Below are 18795 nucleotides of genomic sequence, written 5' to 3' on the forward strand. Positions count from 1 at the left end.
CTCCGACCAAGCAATGACTCCTATGGGGACAGCGGGCTTGAAGTGAGCTTAACGTCCAATCTCTGCATTTCCGAGAAGCAGGGCCAAGAAGCTGTTTAACAGAGCGTCTTCTCCAACATAGCAGCGCCTTAACAACATGATACAGTCGGCATCTCTGGCGTAAAAATTCTTGGTCTTCGAGAGACGGTGCAATCACTCCTGCCGCGTGAAGCGTGATCTCGTGTTTAGCGCGTACTTTGCCGAAAGTCAATCTCGTCACCCCACATATTGAACTTCCACCATTGCGACAACACTTTTATCTCACCACACACGATATGCGCCCAGGATGGCTTCGATCGCGGAGAGTACGCTGAACACTCTGGAGTACGAGAAACTTACCAAATGGCGCGACGACTTGCTACAGGTGAGCTTACATCCCCATCGACCGTGTAACGTGGCAGAACTCAAACTGACGCAAGCATCCTTGTCTACGCGCAGCAGCCGCCAAACGAAGCGCAGGCGAGCGGCGCGGCAGATCACCACCACCCGACCTCCAACTCCAACTCCAAACAGTCCACCGTCCCCGAGCCCGCGAATGCCTACAACACCCCTCACTCCCCGTCGAAAGCACCGCCACGCCTGTCTTCCTCCAAGTCTGCGCCGGCGAAGGAGATGGAGGCCATGATGGCGGCGCAGACTTCGCCATCGCAGGAGCCTTTCCGCGAATGGATGAAGGCGTCTTCGTTCTCGGAGTTTACGGGCGGCGACACGCAGCCCATGGACTCCCAGGTGTATCGCACGTACACTGAGTCGATGGCGAATCCGACCACCACGACGCCGAAGAAGGTGCTGCTCAGGCCGCAGATCTCGCCAGAGGGCAAGACGGTGTATGAGATGGAGACGGTGGATGAGGAACCCAATACTTATGTGGAAGGGGAGAGTGGGTATGTGGATTTGGTGAAAGGGTGGCAAGAGAGTTCGCCTGGTGCGCAGTCGGAGTCTTCGCATGCGAGTGAGTTGCTGAGGAGTCCGGAGACGCAGTTGCAGGTTGGTGAGATGGTGCAGCAGAATGCGCTGCCGGAGACGCCGAGTCTGGCTGGGAGCAAGCGTAAGAGGGATAGCCAGGTGCTTACTTCGGTCCCGACGACGAACAAGAAGACGCCGGGTTTCACGCAGCTGTTTGGACGGGAGAATGGTGGTGGTGGTGTGATGACTGCGACACAGCTGTTTAACCAGACGCAGGCTCCGTCGTCGCCGGTACCTGAAGGTCCACGATCCGATCCTATCATGACGCGCCCTTCGCCGAATCTGCAAAACCAGTACAGCGTCTCGTCTCCGAGCATCATGGCTTCTTCGCCAGTTGCGACGCGTAATTCAAGACTTCCTGCTGTGCCAGGCGATCCGAGGGACCATTACAGAAGCGTCAAGGAGTCGCAAGAAGCAAGAGCAGCAGCTCTGCGGCAGGACTACGGCGTGTCTGCACGCTTCAATGAGCAGTTCTCAGACGATGACGGGGATAGTCACGACACCGAGCGTCGGCGTTTTGAGCAGAAGAGGTTACAGAGGGTCATGAGCGAGACTGCGATCAATGAGTGGCAGCGGGTTCGTGCTCGGCCCCGGCCTGGGTCCCGGCCGACTTCTAGTCCGAAGAGGATGCAGACAATTGATCTGGTGACTCCTGGGACGAGCAAGATGGCTGCCCGGTGGAATCGTGATGTCGAGGAAGACTTTGATGTTGAACGCAACGCTGGTGTTGAGGAAGACGCTGGAACGGAAGGAGATGCTGGTGTTGATGAAGATGAGGCAATGATTGACCTTGTACAAGATGATGGAGATAACGACGCGGATGTGTATGATGAGCTCGCGCAGACCGTGCTTAGGAGTCAAGGACCTGCTGAGGACTTGGACGATGGCGAGGAGCAAGAGCAGAACGAGGGTGGCTCGGACCGGGGCTCGGACAATGGTGGTGAAGACGAGCCTGATGGAGATCAAGATGACGAAAACTGGGCTGGCGTACACCAGCAGCAATTTCCACGACTGGAGGACGACGTTGTTCAGAACAGCAGCCATCAGGCCGGCACCCAGCCCTCTGCCATAGCCGACTCCCAACCGCTATGGCAGCCGAGAGCATCCTCTACGCCACATCAGCGGGGGGAGGAAGGACCTTCGCTTTCATCGTTCATTCCCGGCTCGCAATACACTGGTAAGACCAGTGTCGACCAAGCCGTCATGCCCAGAAGGGCACAACGTGAAGCTTCGCAGAACGAGGACAAGGTCCCCAGCAGCCCGCCTCTGCCTCTACCTTTTGCAAGAGAAGAGTCTGGAGCCGGCAGCACGAAGACTTCGCAAGGTCTACCTCGCGCAGCGCCTAGAATGCGGAAGCAAGCAAGCTATGTCGCAGACTTGGAGGTGCCAGAGAGCGATCTCGCCTTGCCTGATGCTACGCAGCAACGTCCGTCGAGTAGACGCGGTCATCTGCCGGATGAGAGCAACAACGGCCAGCTGTTCTCCACCGCACGATCCCACGCCTCAGCTTCTGGTCGCTCGGCTAAACCGACCGCCTCAGCTCCATCGCCCGCCAAAGCCTTCGCCAGCCAGCAGAGCAAGTCCACAACCTCACAGACTCCACGCACGAAGGCCGGCGTGCGGCATTTCGCGGACATTGCCGAGGCGGCATCGACACCTAACGGCAGCGGGGAGACCGAAAACGAGGTGGACATCGATGCCATCATGAGCGATATGGTCACGGCGGAGGACCAGCAGGTGTTTGATGTTATGGAGAGTCCGGGTAGCGAGAGGCCGAATAAGCGGCGGAAGACGATGAAGACGTTTGCTGAGGAGGCGGCGGCGGAGAGTCCGGTGAAGGGTACGAGGGGTAGGGCAAGGAAGGGTGTTGTTGAGGCGGCGGCGGAGAGTCCTGTGAAGAGTACGAGAAGCAGGGCGAAGCGGCAGGCGAGGTTCGACGTTGAAGACTCACCCGTGGGGCAGGCGAAGGAGCAAGAGCCGGATGCGGAGCCACCCAGCTCACCACCACCTGTTTTGCAGGATGCTCCAAGCAGGGCTAATGAGCGCCGACGGCATGCTACTCCGCCAGCGGATGCGGTACCGGAGTCAACGCCAGATAGCGTCAAGCAGCGCGAGGATGCCGGAGCGAAAGTCGCTTCGCAGCTGTTGTCGAGGCGGTCTTCGAGGGCGCCTAAGCCTTCTGCTCTGCGAAATCTGAAGAATGGAAGGGCTACCGGCACAAAGCGGACGAAGGGAGCAATTCAAGAAGATGACTCTACGGAAGAGCAGTCTGCCATCATAGAAGAGACGGTGCTTGAAGAGGCTTCGGAGGACAATGGTCAGCAGGCTGCTGTGGAGGATCAAGAGCAGCCGCAGCAGCAGGCTACCGCATGGCTTTCGGACCAACCTACCCGCGTACTGGCACTGTTCAAAGGAAATTACAACAGCTTCTACCCAGCAACATGGCTCGGGACTTCGCCAGATGGCCGGAGCTACCGCATCAAATTCGAGGATGGGAACATCACATCTCTGGATCCAAAGCTGGTGCTGAGGTTTGAGCTGCGGGCTGGAGATATCATTAAAGTCGATCTGCCCAACATGCGCAACAAGTCGTGGGTCGTCGACCGGATGGGCCGCGCAGCGCAGACCGGTCTGCAGGGAGCAGAAGGCGTCGACTGCCACGGGTACGCCACTGTCTTCGTCCTCAACAAGGCATCGCGCGTCAGCGGCAATAAAGAGACGATGGCTGAAGGGAGTGAAGAGTCGGTCGAGGTGGCGCTGTCGTTCATCTACCTCAACAGGACCATGTTGCCTCACTTCTTCGATCGCGAGTTCACGCCGCCGAACCGCCTCGCCCAAGACCCCAGCCGACCGGCCACACCGTCCAACGGCATGCAGACGCCCGACTCCGGCACGCCTACATCCCGGTCTCGCCGCACCACGATTCTGACTACGAAGGCTCAAGCCAGCAGGTTGTCGAATCTGCGCGATGAGTCGGTGATGTCAGCGAGCCCATCCGAAGGCCAGCGACTCTTCACCAATATGGCTTTCGCCATCTCGTACGGCTCGAACGAAGTCGAGAGGGCTGAAGTTACTCGCTCGATCGTACGCAACGGAGGCATCATTCTGGAGCAAGGCTTTGATGAGCTTTTCGAGCTTCCGAAGCTCGACGATCAAGTCGACACAAGTCCGAATAAGAAGTCAGCTCGTAATGCCGTTGAAGACGACAACGAGACCACAAGTCTGACGTTAAAGCCTCAGTACGAGCGCCTCGGCTTCGTAGCCCTCATCGCCGACAAACACAGTCGGAGAGCAAAGTACGTGCAAGCGCTTGCCCTGGGCTTGCCAACTCTATCTGGCAGATGGGTCGCCGACTCTCTTGACTGCGCGAAGAACACGGCCCTCACCGCGGCCGAAGCCGCTCCGCTGTCCTGGTCAAAGTACCTCCTCCCAGCAGGCGAGAGCGCCTATCTCGGCAATGCTGTCCGGTCACGCACGATGGCCGCTTACCCTGCTTCCGAAGCCAAGCTCGCGACTACGATACAGAACCGCGACATCCTGCTCACCGGCGACGGTGTGCTGATCGTGGCGTCCAAGAAGAGCAAAGCTGTCTGGGAGCGCCGGAAGGCTTACGCTTTTCTCACGCTGGCGCTCGGTGCGGGTGGCGTGAAGCGGGTTTCTGACTTGGCGGAGGCGAAGGCTTTTGCTGATGGTGAGGAGTCGACGTGGAAGTGGGTGTACGTTGATGGGTCTGTGGCGGATGCGAGCAAGGCTATGTTTGAGATGGGCAGTGAGGGCGGGAAGAAGAGGAAGAGGGATACCGAAGGTGCTGCTGCGGCTGCGGCTGCGGCTGCAAAGGTCGATGCGAAGGCCATGTTCGCCAGGGACGGGAGGGTGACGATCGTGAACGACGAGTTTGTGGTGCAGAGCTTGATTCTAGGTGCTCTGGTCGACTGAGCTGGGATGAAGACGCGGATGTACCGACTTGCAAAGAGCCTGCGGTTGGAAAAGATGCCATCGCTACGAACGCTAGTATCACCGCAGAGCTACCCTCCAATGCAAACCCTACCGCAGCCCAAGCGGCTTCAATATCCTCTCCCTCGCCGTCTTTGCAGCCATCTCTCCGCCCCTCTGCATCGCCAGTGCCCCGATAATGCTGTACATCGTATGCGCCAACACCACGTCCTCCCCACTACTCTTCAGATTGTCGCTCTTCCGCGGCTTCCACCTCACCACTCGATTGATCCCATACGCCGTCGCCACCTTCGCCAGTCGCGTCTTGTCCAGTATCGCGTTCTTGGAGAACGCCGTAACGTTCTCCAGCCCTTCGAGCGCCGCGTGCTGGAAGACGTCGTCCTGCGAGGCGGGCAGCGCGGCGGGGGAGGAAGGCATGTTCAGTAGTGCGAGCGAGGTTTGGACGTCGACTATGCGTTTGCCGAGGAAGGCGAGTTTGTCGTTGAAGCCGCGCCGGCCGTGGTCGAAGGATTTGTGGGTTAGGGCTAGCCACTGCACCGTCCGTATTAGCAAAATCAAAACATCTTTTCTCTCTCTCCTCCCTCGCAACTTGAATGTGGGAGAAGAAACTTACCTTCACCTCCTCATCCAACATCCCCCTCCCCCTCGTATCCTTCACCTCCCCCTTAACCGCTTCCCCAACCCTCCCCATGAAGCGATCGTACATTTCATCCATCGCCTCCGCGTCGTCGTTGACGCGCCAGACGGGCTGTTTGGGCTCCGGACGTATGCGTTCGGGCATGCGCATGCCAGGGGGTGTTCTTTGCCATCGGGGCAGGTCGGAGGAGGAGTCGGAGGGGGGTTGGCGGCGTCGGGGGGTTGTGGTGGTGGAGGTGGCGAGGGTGCGGATGGTGGGGGATGAGGTGGTGGTGGGGAGGGAGCGGAGGCAGCGGAGGCAGATGAAGGGGGTGGGTGTGGGTGGCATGGCTATTTGATGGGGGTTTGGGGGAGGTGGTTGTGATGAAGGACAAGATGTCGTTGCTGCATTGGTCTTGGCACTCCCGAACGCCGCTGGCTTGCCGCCTCGCGTTGGAAGGCGCGTCTGATGGACAACCTTACTTCTTGAAGACCAGATTCACTTCACTTCTTCCGGCTGCGTTACCTAGATAGTTCGATTTAGATATCGGATACGAACAACTTGGAAACAGTAAACGTATCAATTTACCAATTGGCAACATCCCATTCAGGCCATGGCAGCTAAGATGGGATCGAAGACAACATCACTCAAGGACGATCTCACAGCAGCACTCCCGGAGAACTTTCAATGCAAAGTACGGTATATCCACTCACCACCAAGGCCATGCGATCCGCTCTTCTCTCCTCTACCTGGTCATGAGCCCGAAAAGACACGTTTGGCCAGCCATTTCCTATCTGCGAGCGTCAATCCATCTGGCGAGGCAACGCCGCGAGATGTGCTTGTGCTTGGGATCGAAGTGCTGGTCTACTCGACGAAGCATCTCACCACCATCTTCGTCAGCAAGGCGGACTCTACCGGCTTCCTGCAACGACAACGGCCTTCTCCTGTTCAGACCATCATCACGACATTCCTGAGCTGGTTATCAAACCAGGAACGCCAAAAGCATCCAAGCCGAAGGATCGTCATTTCGTTGTTCGCTCGAGCGCAATCGCAGTACCTGTTTCCAGGCTCGGCGGAGAATTCGAAGAAGCATGTGCTTGACGACCGACAACTCATTAAGTGGTGGGCTCGAGTCTTGGATCCCATCATTCCCAGCCCAGGCACAGCGAACCCGTCGGATGACAACCAGGAAGCGAGTCATGAAGGCTACATCACCGTCCCTGGCTACGAAGGTGCCGAAGTGCGCCAATTCATGCCACCGAGCAATGGCTCGTCGGGACGGCCACGATGGAAGTCTGGCAATCCGCTGCCCGAGCTCGCTCAAGCTCGCCAAATACAAGACGATGCACCACCAAGATGTTTGCTTCCACGCTTCCCCGACGATCCGAAAGCACGTTTCATGCAGGATCTGGACGATGAGATTGGATTGACCGGCGACACAGCAAATCCAAGCCCGACAAAAAAGCGTAAAAGCGGGAAATGGAGCTCGATACGGGATCTTGATCGTTTTTGGGAGGCCATGGAGTTTAGACAGGAGTGTTCATCCGGGCGGATGGTCGGCTTCTTATGGCTGGTAACACGACCGCCACCTTCGAGCCGAGGCGAAAATGTTGCCAATGGTGCCAGCCAGGAGTCGATGTTCGACAGCCAGAACAGCGAAGTCCTTTCTCAGCCGGAAGAAGTGGCATCAGTGAGCAGAAGTCCCACTAAGCGCCGACGAAAGCCCCTCTCTGGACCGATCATACCGCGTCAGCCACGCTTGAAAGGAGGCTCATCGTCTCTGACTGCAAGCTCAGACCTCTCAGGGATGCTGGACACTGGTATAGCCGACGGAGTCGTGCTGCCCAAAGAAGGGTACGCCAAGGCCATGCAGACACTGCTTCACCTCGAATTCAACACGCTCGATGCAGCGGTCACCTCGACGAGCAAATGGGTGTCTGAGGTGTCTGCCACGGGCGGTTTTCAGGCTGGTTCGTCGATTGAGGTTCAAGGAACTGCTAAAGTAGCGACTTCTGCGGTCACGAATGGCGGTAATGCGCAAGTGAATGACTTGGGCGGCATGATTAGGAAGAAACGCAAGCTAGAAGATCCTTTTGTCAGTCGGCCGGAGGAAGCGCAGAAAGCACAGCCTGCTGTGAATGTGCTTGGGGCCGGGATGATTAGAAAGAAAACTAAGCCTGTTAGCAGTTGAGAAGCATGCCACGATTGGATACTGAAACTCTCAAGGATCGAAGGCTGGACCGGTTTTGGGCAAGAGAAACATGTTGATGCCCTGACATATTCTTCCAGCTGTTTCTCCAACCTTGGGTATCCATACCGACAAGATCGAAGAAGGGGTCGTGGCCAATTTAGCTGCATCCTCCACACAGACTGTCACGACTCGCCTTGTTGTGAGCAGTGCTCACGAACGCACCTTTTGGACCGCTCTCTCTGCTTTGGCACGCTTCGAGACGTTGTATCTTGGACATTGAGAGGCACCTGCGCCAAGGTTCACGGTTGAAGTGAAATCAATAGCGCATCTTAGGAAGGCTGGTGAATACTAGCAGTAGGCAAACTAGGCTGAAAGCAAAGACGCCTTCGCTTGCTGCTCTTCTCTTCTCTAGTGTGCGCCACACCAGACCACGTTCCTCAGTCCTTGTCCTGACAGTACTTGTTATACAATACTCTCCCTGCTTCTCTTCACGTCGCAAGAGCGCATATACAAATCTCTGAGTCCTTCGTCGTTTCCGGCATCAAAGTTGAGTCTAGCCTCCAAAAATCAAAGCAGCAACTGCACCACAAGATCTCACGTACAGCCATCATGTTTGCCGCCGCAGTCAACTTTGCAGCAGTCCTGCTCTCCCTCGTGTCTGGCGCAATTGCTTCATCTGCCAATCTCGTCGAACGTCAGAGCACGGCCTACGTCGTTAATGGAGACTTCAGCGAGCCTTTGCTGGGAACTTGGGAGGTGATACCAGAAGGTGCAGGTACGTCGCTGTGTCCGCGCTGAATTGAGGTTGCATGAGAGATTGATCTTTGCTGCGAACAGTCAACGACGGTATCGTAACTCGCACCAAGAACCACAGAAACACCGTCGTACCATTCTCTGTCCCTGGCGACTGCAGCGTAGACAGTGTGCCTTCCTACGAGCTCCCGGGCACCATCGCCAACGTCAAGCCTGGTTACCGCTATCGAGTTTCTTGGGACTACCTCTTCTCAGAGCACTGGCAGTACGCCTTCTGGCGATTCTCGGCACAAGTCAGTCCGTGTTCAGCCGACGGGAGGGCATGGTCTCAGAGGTCTCGATTACACACGCACCGTAAAGAAGAACGAATGGTACACCTTCACTGGTGGTTTCAAGATCAAGGCGGATCGTCCGAAGGTGTTGAACCCGACTAATGTGACTCTCATCATTGGGTATTGGAAGTGCTCGAGTGTTGGGCCGAATGGTTTTTCGGGAGATGTGCCGATTGACAATGTTCGGGTCAGGGAATCATCACCTGTTTGACGAGCTAGTGTGTCGAGAAGAGTGGTGTGAAGACATGTTTACGAAAGTATCTATGCGCAGATGATGGCAGCAGCCCGTATCGACGTTGCAAAACATTCATCAAAACAAACCGAAAGACTTGCGTCACCTTCTATGCCCATATGTTCAACTCAGTGGCACTTCAAGAGTCGAAAAGCGCCCCATACGCCGGCACACCTCTCTTCTCAAGTCCGCCTACCACAGTGTTCGTGACCTTCGGATTCGCCACCACCATCACCGCCTCGGCTCTACTCTCCTCCTTCACTGCCCACGCAAGCGCCACAAGATCCGGATGCCCCGTAAGTGCGGTATCGACGACGATTGCCCTCGGATCAGCCTTCAAAACCGCGTTTAGGATGTCAGACCCGTAAGTCTTCAGCGGCGAGCGTGCGGACCAGATCACTCGAACCTGCCACTCTGGTTTGGCCTGCAAGAAGCTGAGCGCCGGTCCAATGCCGGAGCCTGTTGCCAGGATCACCAGAGGCGAGAAAAGGGAAGCCACCCGCATCAAGCCGACAGTGGGAGCACCTTTGGTCCAGATGTGCTTGGGTGGATCGTTGATCTGGCGTGAGGTCCAGTCGCCGGCGTTGGAGATGAGGATTGAGTAGCCTTTCTTTGGGTCTGCGTCGGAGCCAGAGGAGTTTGTAGGATTTGGTATGGTAGCAAAGCCGTGGTTCTCGAGCAAGGGGTTCGTAGCAAGGCGGTAGCCGATACAGTGTGAGACACGTCGATCGTTGAAGTGCAGGCGTAGGGCGTGATTGGAGAGGCGCTCTGAGTGGGTGATCGTCCGACGGCGGAGGCGAAGCCATGGGTAGATGATCAAGACGGTGATGATGAGGAGGAAGTAGAAGGTCGGTGTCTTCGACAAAACAGTTACTGTCGGCTGAGAGGCGCGGTGGGCGTTGACGACAATAATGATGACTGTCTGAGCCCAGACGAGTAAAACGACCGTCCAACCGCCGAAACGATGCGTGACTTCCCACTGATTGTGGAAGCATCTCCGCACGGCAGGATGGGCCATGCCGATGATCATGACTAGCAGTACTATCGTCAACGTCGTTGTAATGGCTAGAGCAGTCTGCTCCGCCCGTGTGCCCTGGAATTGAAAGGTAGCCAGCGTAGCATAGACGATGTACCAAAGCATTGCACTGATTCCGCAGCCGGAGTGAATGCCGCCGTAGCTATACACCTTGGCCGCTCGCCGTCGAATCCAAAGTGGAGTTGATATTGGCAGGATACAGGCCATCCGGAACAACATGTTGATGAAATGTTCATGTCGAGCCAACGTGGCCAGGAGAAGGTTGGCTCCCACCGCTGTCGCTGCATCGCGATATCCGAAGCTACTGGTGTTGTTGACGGTGCTCAAGAGCAGAACGATAATTGTGATGATATTGGCCAGCAGTATAAGAGCCCACATCCTCATGTAGTAAGTCATGTGTCGCCAGTTCGTCCATCTTGATGACTCCTGAACCCGTGGTAGAGGGTGGGCAGTGGTCAATGTGGACAGGTCCTGCGCCGTGGCGGTGCAATCGTCAAGATTAAAGATTGGCTCCAGTGACTCCTGTTCAATCCTGAGTCGTTTTTCGTCTATGAATGTAGCGGCTGGCGGTGTGAGGTCTGGCAGTGAATACGGATTATCGTTCCAACAGTCTGCGTATGCCGCACAGTGTGTTTGCTGCTGTTTCGGGACTTCAGCAACAAAACTTCCAGTTCGCGGGCAATTTGGCGCGCTGTTGATGAAGGACAGCTGTGGTGCGCCGTTACTGTCTCGCCGGATTACAATGTTGTTGGGCACATAGATAGGTCTGGGTCGTTGAGGAAGCGGACCTCTGGGTGGTCGGAAGACTGGATGTAGATGCTCGTGTCTTTCGCTTCGAGTGGTGGCAGATTCGTCTAAAAGATCATCTGAGTCCGCCGTCGCTGCCTCCCACGCCTGTGCAAAGGCCTGATCCAGATTCAGAAAAGTTGTTGTCGGGACCATAACGGATAAGATATTGGTCGGAGCCAGCCAGGGATATTTGTTCTGCTCGTAAGCTTCGTAATTCGGATGTTCTTTCCAAGTGGACGAATCTTTGTGTAACAAGGAATCGGTCTCGAGGCCAGAAAAAGCTGACCAGGGGCTGTACAGCGGTGAATGCGGCAAAGGCAAGGAGCGGCTTTGTTGAAGTTTGTTGAGACGGTGCTAACCGCAGGAAGGCTCGAGAATTGGTCACGGCAAGAATGTGACGGTTCGATGATACTGTGTACTCAGAGAAACTGGAAAAGAGTTTGAAGGAGGAGGGGCCAAAGAAACAACCAGACTGGCAACTAGTAGACAGAGAAAAGTACAAGGCTAGCCATAGTCAACTTACGCAATCCTGTCGGTCATGCTCGCCGTCAACGTTTTGCCTCATTAGTGGATTGCAGGCAATACTCGGTCGTCCACTGCTGTCGAAAGACGGAAAGGAAGGCGAAGGGTTGTAGGCTGTATAGGAGTCATCTAGTCGTGGTGGTAGCCCGATTCGTTAAGACTAGATCGATCAGCTAAAGCCTTGTGGAAGCCACATCTGCCTCTGTGTTCTCGAAGACCGTGTGGAGAAGCGTGGCGACCTTGGCCGAACGGTCACACCGACATAGGCAGTTGCGCTACTGTATACGCCGGTGTTGTAGAGGTGGTAGCGGGTTGCTACGGAGCCCTTGTTCATGCGATGGATGCGATGGATGCGATGGATGCGATGGATGCGATGGATGCGATGGATGCGATGGATGCGATGGATGGGATGGACGAGATGGATGAGATGGACGCGATGGATGAGACGGATGTGATGGATGAGATACACACCGCCCTCCTACCCCTCGGTGCCAACGAAGCGTATTGACCAAATGTGAACAAGGGGTGCCGAACAAGGGCTCCGTAGCAGCTCGCGAGGCGGTAGACGTTACGTTTGTGTGACATCTCCGGACCAGGACTTTAGCCCTGTGCAGGGCGCTCGTTGTCATGCGGAGTGCATGATGGCTGCATGTATGCCGGCGGTTCGGTCGCCAGCTGCCATGCCGTGTCCCAGGAACCTGGTGATGCTCCTGGCAAGGCATGGCTGAAGTCGCACGCTGGTAAAGCTTAAGACAACCTCGCGCCCATGCCCTAGATCTGCTCAAAACATGGGGAGGCACTTAAAGGCTTCGCATCCCTCGATGTCATCTGATCAGTTTCCAGTGTCCTTCTACGATCACGGCCAGAGAGTTCGGGCAGGCTCGGCCTTGATCCAGAAGGCGCAACGGGAGCGTTGGAAGGCGTCGGTAGGATCTTCCTTCGTGCTGCCGGCAAGTGTTGCGCGATGTGAAAGAGCAGAAGGTCCTGAGACCTCGCGGCAAGATTTGGCCATCAAGCAACGCCATTTACGCCACTCGCTTCCGCCCGGATCTGGTACCACCGTGGCTGCAGACGTCCAGCGATCGAGACATTGCTGCACTAGTATCGCGGGACAGTACAAATTTTCAAAATGCCCGTCGTAGTAAATGCGAGGAATTCCGAACGTTGGACGGTCGATCGAATGCTTTGTGTGCAGCTACTGTTGGCGCACCATCATGTGCCCCAAGTCAACAACCTGAAATCTTTGCATACATGTAGAATGTTCTGTCTGGAACACAATCCTTCCATTCCTACCAAGCCAGTGTGTCGCCGTATCTGGCGGAATGTAGTCGGTAGCATTGGTGCCGTCATGCAATCTGCGATGCTGTGATTCTGGATATTGCGACCAAAGTCTTTCGAAGCCGTTTCTTGTTCTTCAATTCTTTGCTGTTGTTTTTTTGGCGTCTCCAACAACAGTCGGATTAAGCGCTTCGAGGCGACATTCAACCTGAAATCCATTTGATGTCAAGAATTCGTCCAAAAGCGACATGTCGATTCGAGGTCCTCCGCAATGGCATCAAACGCCGCACATTCCGATGTGCACTCGCCGAATGAGTCGAGTGGTCTTGCAACGCCTGGAAAGATTCATGGAAAGAGCCAGGTCCAGCGCTTTCCAGCGGCTGCTGTCTCCAGTGTCGGCCTTGATGTCCCGGGTTGCTTGTGCTTTCATGGGAAAGAGGTACGCAGGTCACAAGCTAGAAAACCATCCGCACCCAAGCGTGAAGCATGCGACATGTTCTCGTGGACGTCAAAGGCCACTTGATATCGCTGTTGGGTATACGCAGACTTAAATTTCTCCCAGGACATCAACCATCAGCATGGAGGAGGACACACACGGACCGACAAATTCGCCATTCTGCGACCCAACCGGCAATCTTGCCTTGTGGACGTTGTTCTTCGTGCCGAATACAATCAACAAGCCTGTACTTATCGATGCTGCGGACCCGGAACGTGCCCTGACGCGAGGCCGTGTAACAGATCTTGTGGGCAGTTTAGCAGGAGCCTTCGAACCTGAAGTTGCCGTGTGCCTCCATCTGCCGAACGATGTGCTGTACCCAGTCCTGATGCTCAGCATATGGGCAAACGGGGGTATGTGGACCGGATCGAACATCGCTTATACCGAGCATGAGTTGCGCCATCATCTTCTAATGTCCGGAACATGTCGCATCATCACAATGCCTGAGCAGCTACCCACGGTGGCAGCGGCGGTGCTTGACGTGTGGCCCGAGGTGGAGGTGATTATATTCAGCGACATTCTGCGAAAACAAGCCACCCCGGAGGAGCGAGTGGAAGGTTTCAGATCACTCCATGATATTCAGCGGCCCTTCGATGATACCAACGAATTAGCTGTGGCTTCGGACCTTGAAGGTTATATCGCAGCTCTGCAATCAACTTCGGGTACGGCGGGCCTTCCGAAGGTTTCGATCCGCACGCACAAATCCTTGATGCTGGAGTCCATGGCCATTGAGGACAGGGCCATTGCCAAACCATACGAAGAAGGTGCTGAGCAGCCATACGAAATTCGACGCCTTTTTTGCACACCCATCTTTCATGCCTTCTCGACGCCCTTAATGGCCATCAACTCAATCCGATATGGCCATACGACTTACATCATGAGAAGGTTTGACGACACTTTTGCTCAGAAAGTGTTTGACTTCCAAATCACGGAGACAGCTGCGGCACCGCCGATGCTCATGAAGCTCTGTGAGCAGAATGAGTCACATCATCTTCTGCAAAGCCTGCGCAAGGTCTGGTCTGGAGGAGCACCGCTGTCCCAGGATCTGAGAAGCCGTTTTCTCGGAATCTTCGCCAACCCACTACGAATCGTGCAGGTCTGGGGCATGACGGAAGGCGGTTGGTTCACCACATTCCAACGCTGCGAGGACGATTCGACTGGGTCTGTCGGCAGGCCGCTAAAGGGTGTCGAGATCAAGGTTGACCGAAGTAAAGATGGGTTGCAGCTGCGGGGAGACAAGAAGACAGGAGAACTCTTGGTCCGTAGCGAGCAGCTGATGGTGGGCTACCTTCGAGATGAATCAGCCACCTCAGATGCCTTTGATGGAGATTGGTTGCGGACCGGCGACGTCGGATATATCGAAGACGGCAAGGTCTTTCTGGTCGATCGCGCGAAAGACCTTATCAAAGTAAACGGTTGGCAGGTCTCCTCGGCGGAGATCGAAGGGGTGCTGCTGGAACACGAGGCGGTGAAGGACGTTGCAGCCGTCAGCGCCGGGAGTGGAGTCGATGAACACCCCTTGGTGGTCATTGTGCCTCGGTTTCTGCCATCTCCCGAGAATATGGGTTTGGCTCTATCGATCATGCCCTCACTGGAGGATCTCCTGCGGACCCGTCTTGCCCGCTATAAGGTGGCGAAGATCGAGTTCGGGTTTGTCGAGTCCATCCCTCGAAATTCGAGCGGAAAGATCTTGAGGCAAGAGTTGAAGAGTTGGGCGGAGGAGCAGGGACTGTTGGAGCGGTAGACCTCATGCCAGCTGGAAGAGCAGAAGTTCCACTCGTTCATCCCTACCGCAGGCATCAGGCTGGAGCGATCATTATGCACGAGGCATGGCTTCGCGCCAATGTGTTATCGGTATTCCCGTCTAATCAATATATAAGTAGCTGCACCAAGGAGATGTCGCCTCACTAATTCATGTGTGGATCGAAAAGCAATGAAATCCAGGAATCGAGCTGAGGTCGGTCAAGTCAGTGGAAGTCCAATACATCGTGACCACAACTTCCGTCCTTGTCCAAAAGTCGTGTTTCCAAACCTCTTCTCCAACCAAAATTTCCTCAACCTCATCCTCCTTCTTCTCCCCACGCATCCTATTTAGACAGTGCATGCCAGCAGCCGCCGCGCCTCGCGTTATGCCGGGCGCGGTTGTGGCCTTCAATTGTTGACCCTGCGATTCAGCGGTGCGGAGACGAAGAAACAGAGATTCCATAAGAGCTGGCCATGCATTTACGTTGGTTGCACGGGCGGCGTCAGAGGGATCGGACAGACACAAGCACCCGAGCGAGGTGTGAGGCAAGGAGAAGAGGACATTGTACGCGCGCCTGAGAAGAGCAAGCGGCTTGAGAACGGAAGGCGTGAATGGCTCATTCGATCACATAGGTCGGGTATCCAACTATTCATCCTTTGAAAGCGCAGACTCTGCTGAACCAATCCTTCACGTAGCAGTCTACCGTCTTCCTTTCCAGTTGCCATATCCAATCGCTCCCACCACTTCGCCATGATCATTGCAAGGCAGAAGGTCTCCGACGTCGCCCCCCCAAGCCCTGCACCTCCAATCTCCTCTCCTCACACCCTCCTCCTCTGGAACTCAACCGCCGGCCCCCTACAATTCCACCCCCTCCCCCGTCCACATCTGCCCCTTCCCCCACAACTCCTCCGCCCACCCCCTAAACCTTTCCCCCTCCTCCCCCCTCCCAACCCTCATCAACATCCCCGCCGCACTATCAGAAGCATTCCCCGCCCCGAACAACCGCTCCCCGCGCGTCCTCCCGCGGTCCTCGTCCCGCAATTTCGACCACGTGGGGTTGTTCTTGAGCGTGTTGACGAGAGTGGTGGGGGAGATGTCGAGGATTGTCGAGAAGACGGTGGTGGTGTAGGTGGCGTGGTCGGCGGTTGGAGGGTGGGTGAGGCGGGAGAGGGCGGGGAGGTAGGTCTGTGGTGGGTGGAGAGGTTAGCTTGGTTGGGGGGTGAAAAGGGCTGGGAGAGGATGAAAGAGGGGGAGGTACGTGGTAGAGGTGTTGTTCGAGCTGCGTTGCGCGAGATGATGAGGAAGGCATTGTGGTTGTTGTGGTGGGTCGTTGTTGCGTTAGTAGGTGAGTGTGTGGTTGTGGTGTCGTGCTGCAGCTGGTGACGTTTCAAGCAGTGGTCGAAGGACTCGGGCTGTGGTGAATGCGATGCGAAGGTGAAATTTCTTGGATAGCGACAGTATGGAAGTTGGTATGCGGCAATGCAAGCGAATGGATTGATGACCGGTGAATGTGAGCTTCTCTCAGACAGTCTCAAAGTCATTGATCAAACCCTACGAGGAGGATCACCAAGGCATCACATGCTCATGTTTGCCTGCCAGACAAATGTTCACGTCTCACCTCGCACAACATCCAGGCAACGTGGCGGCCGCCGTCTCACTTCACGTAAGAAGGGATGCGCGTACAGGTATCGTCATTGGACAACGCAGAACGCACGCATCGGCATGCTAGGCAGACGTGCATCGTACATAGATGGCTATACAAGAGCAGCGACCCCCAAAATCCCAAACGCAAGTACACCAATGCCTCATGCCAACGCACTCGTCATCTGTACAACCTTGGATCCCCAGGCCCATCGTACCTTTCCCCGTCCGCGCCTTTCGCTCCAGACTCTTCAATGTCTTTCAAGCACTTCCCCTGCCGTCCCACCTGCTCCCGTAAGAACTCCAGTGTCCGCTCATCTTTCGTGTAGAAACTCTTACTCCTCGCTCCGCACGCGATATTCGGCGCCGCACCCGCGCGAAGCGTCTTTAATCTGCCCTTCTCATCTGCACCCGCTTTTTCAGCGCTCTCGCCTCCGCCGCCTGTTCGTCCTTCTTCCGGATGCGTGGCGAGTGCGATCTCGGACTCCATGTCCATGTGGTGGAAGAGCTCCGGGTTGGCGCTCCAGCAGCGCAGGCCTAGATCGCGACAGCCTTCCAGCACGCGCACGTCGTAGGCCATGGTCCCGCCTTCGGATTCCTTGGGCGCGATCTCGGTCAGAAGACGGCGAGCGGCGTTGCGAGTGACTGCGAAGCCGAAGGTGCAGAGGGGGAAGATGGATTGGTGGATCATGCGGGTGTCGTCTGGAATGGCGATGGACTGCAGGAAGGCTTGGGTGTAGGGGTGCATCTCGCGCCGAGGAGGTAGGGTGGGGTCGTTGTAGAGGACACGTGGAACTTGGGCGGTCCATGAAGAAGGGCGGAAGATGTCGCCGCAGTGGCCGAGGTAGAGGATGTCCCAGGTGGAAATGTTGCCCCAGAAGTTGTTCTCCTCAGGGTAGTGTTGGAGGGTGCCGGCTGGAGTGGTCTTGTCAAGGACGAGTTGGCGGACGGCGGCTGCCGCGGTGGGTATTTGAGTCGTCCGGAGGTGTATGTCCCAGTCTACGTCGTCTTCGAGTATCATGACCGACTCGAGGTCGCTGGAGAGGAACCATTGTAGCGCATTGAGATGTCCCAGCCATGCCAGCGCGCTGCCTCTTGATATCCGACTGTCCCTGTCTGCTCTTATTCTGTTTACATCTTCCTCTGTCCACTTCGGTTGGTCGGGGATGGTAATGTCGATTTCGGTAATGTTGGAGGCCAGCAGCAATCCTTCTCGTCGTGGAGATCCCTCGCGCGACACCGCCAACACTGCGCCGAACTACACCACTGCAGTCAGAACCTAATCGCATCCTTCCAAGACATGCGGCTGACGCATGCAAGACATACCCCGAGTGTCGCATTCGCCAGATCGAGCTTCTTGGGATCCACCCGTAATGAAGTCTGCTCGTCCGGCGCAGAGCCTCCGCTTCGCGAACCTCCTCCCCGCTGTACAATGCTGTCCCGCAAGCCCAATGTCCTGTACAATACGACCGTGACGCCGAAGAATAGCACGATCAGAAGCGCGCGCTGGGTGCGGCGGTCCATGATTCCGATCATTGCGCGGCGCGTGGAGCGCTGAGCTGTTGTCACGAACCCAGGAAGTAGAAGTAGCAGACACTGGCCATTGCTAGGGATTACCGCGCGCACAAGATGTCACAGAGAAGTATAGGCGAAGGAGTGGTGGATGGATGTAGTCAGGCTATGGAGGGGTCGTGGCTGGCCCGTTTTGCCTTAGTAGGATTTCCTTCGTGCCGTTGTTGCGCGCGGTGCAGGGGCTGCATCCATGGCGGCGATGCTCCCCATCTCCCAGCCGTGTTCAGTGTTTACAACAACTACGTCGAATGATAGACAAGGTAAAGACGTGGTACGGAGATGCGGCTCCGGCGGTGTTACCTCGCAACGGCAGTGGGGGTCCAAAGGGTCTCTTGAGACTTGCGGGCACACCAGGCCAGGATGGTGCTTGGGAACGAGCATTGGCTGTGGGGAGAGGGCCTGGAGAGTTTGAGCATTGTTTTGACCGGCGACGCGGTGCCGTCTCGCATTCTCTTCTTGCCTCAATGCCAGGTCGTCGTCCACTCGCGGACTTGTATATCAGCCTTTGCAGTCCCCACAAACTGCCCTTCAAACGGCGGATCCTGATCACATCACTGTCGTGTGACCATACAGCACCCTACCCCTGCACCGTGCGTCCGCCGATCCCTGTGATTGCGGCTCTCTTCCTCCAACG

The 18795-nt window shown here is 56.1% G+C and overlaps 8 protein-coding genes across 8 annotated transcripts; 4 read left to right on the forward strand and 4 right to left on the reverse strand.

Annotated features, from left to right (window-relative positions):
* Positions 1-325: 325 nt before the first annotated feature.
* On the forward strand, positions 326-4941 carry RAD9 (radiation sensitive protein rad9; the record flags this gene model as incomplete). Its single annotated transcript, XM_064808292.1, has 2 exons — positions 326-403; positions 478-4941. The coding sequence occupies 2 exons, from the start codon at positions 326-328 to the stop codon at positions 4939-4941; spliced, it is 4542 nt and encodes a 1513-aa protein (XP_064653518.1).
* Positions 4942-5049: 108 nt separating this feature from the next.
* Positions 5050-5746, reverse strand: LTR77_011081 (uncharacterized protein; the record flags this gene model as incomplete). The annotated part of the gene is made up of 2 exons (XM_064808293.1): positions 5050-5490; positions 5573-5746. 2 exons carry the CDS (start codon positions 5744-5746, stop codon positions 5050-5052), a joined length of 615 nt encoding a protein of 204 aa, XP_064653519.1.
* Positions 5747-6188: 442 nt separating this feature from the next.
* Positions 6189-7766, forward strand: LTR77_011082 (uncharacterized protein; the record flags this gene model as incomplete). The annotated part of the gene is made up of 2 exons (XM_064808294.1): positions 6189-6274; positions 6359-7766. 2 exons carry the CDS (start codon positions 6189-6191, stop codon positions 7764-7766), a joined length of 1494 nt encoding a protein of 497 aa, XP_064653520.1.
* A 609-nt stretch (positions 7767-8375) lies between these two features.
* Positions 8376-9062, forward strand: LTR77_011083 (uncharacterized protein; the record flags this gene model as incomplete). The annotated part of the gene is given in 3 exon segments (XM_064808295.1): positions 8376-8541; positions 8604-8812; positions 8829-9062. 3 exon segments carry the CDS (start codon positions 8376-8378, stop codon positions 9060-9062), a joined length of 609 nt encoding a protein of 202 aa, XP_064653521.1.
* A 160-nt stretch (positions 9063-9222) lies between these two features.
* Positions 9223-11448, reverse strand: LTR77_011084 (uncharacterized protein; the record flags this gene model as incomplete). Its single annotated transcript, XM_064808296.1, has 2 exons — positions 9223-11200; positions 11432-11448. 2 exons carry the CDS (start codon positions 11446-11448, stop codon positions 9223-9225), a joined length of 1995 nt encoding a protein of 664 aa, XP_064653522.1.
* A 1838-nt stretch (positions 11449-13286) lies between these two features.
* On the forward strand, positions 13287-14948 carry LTR77_011085 (uncharacterized protein; the record flags this gene model as incomplete). Its single annotated transcript, XM_064808297.1, has 1 exon — positions 13287-14948. The coding sequence occupies one exon, from the start codon at positions 13287-13289 to the stop codon at positions 14946-14948; it is 1662 nt and encodes a 553-aa protein (XP_064653523.1).
* Positions 14949-15803: 855 nt separating this feature from the next.
* On the reverse strand, positions 15804-16257 carry LTR77_011086 (uncharacterized protein; the record flags this gene model as incomplete). Its single annotated transcript, XM_064808298.1, has 2 exons — positions 15804-16133; positions 16207-16257. 2 exons carry the CDS (start codon positions 16255-16257, stop codon positions 15804-15806), a joined length of 381 nt encoding a protein of 126 aa, XP_064653524.1.
* A 513-nt stretch (positions 16258-16770) lies between these two features.
* LTR77_011087 (uncharacterized protein) lies at positions 16771-18113 on the reverse strand (the record flags this gene model as incomplete). Its single annotated transcript, XM_064808299.1, has 2 exons — positions 16771-17847; positions 17916-18113. The coding sequence occupies 2 exons, from the start codon at positions 18111-18113 to the stop codon at positions 16771-16773; spliced, it is 1275 nt and encodes a 424-aa protein (XP_064653525.1).
* Positions 18114-18795: the final 682 nt, after the last annotated feature.

The sequence above is a fragment of the Saxophila tyrrhenica genome, assembly GCF_035928015.1.
Source record: "Saxophila tyrrhenica strain CCFEE 5935 chromosome Unknown scaffold_31, whole genome shotgun sequence".
NCBI classification, from domain to species: Eukaryota; Fungi; Ascomycota; class Dothideomycetes; order Mycosphaerellales; family Extremaceae; genus Saxophila; species Saxophila tyrrhenica.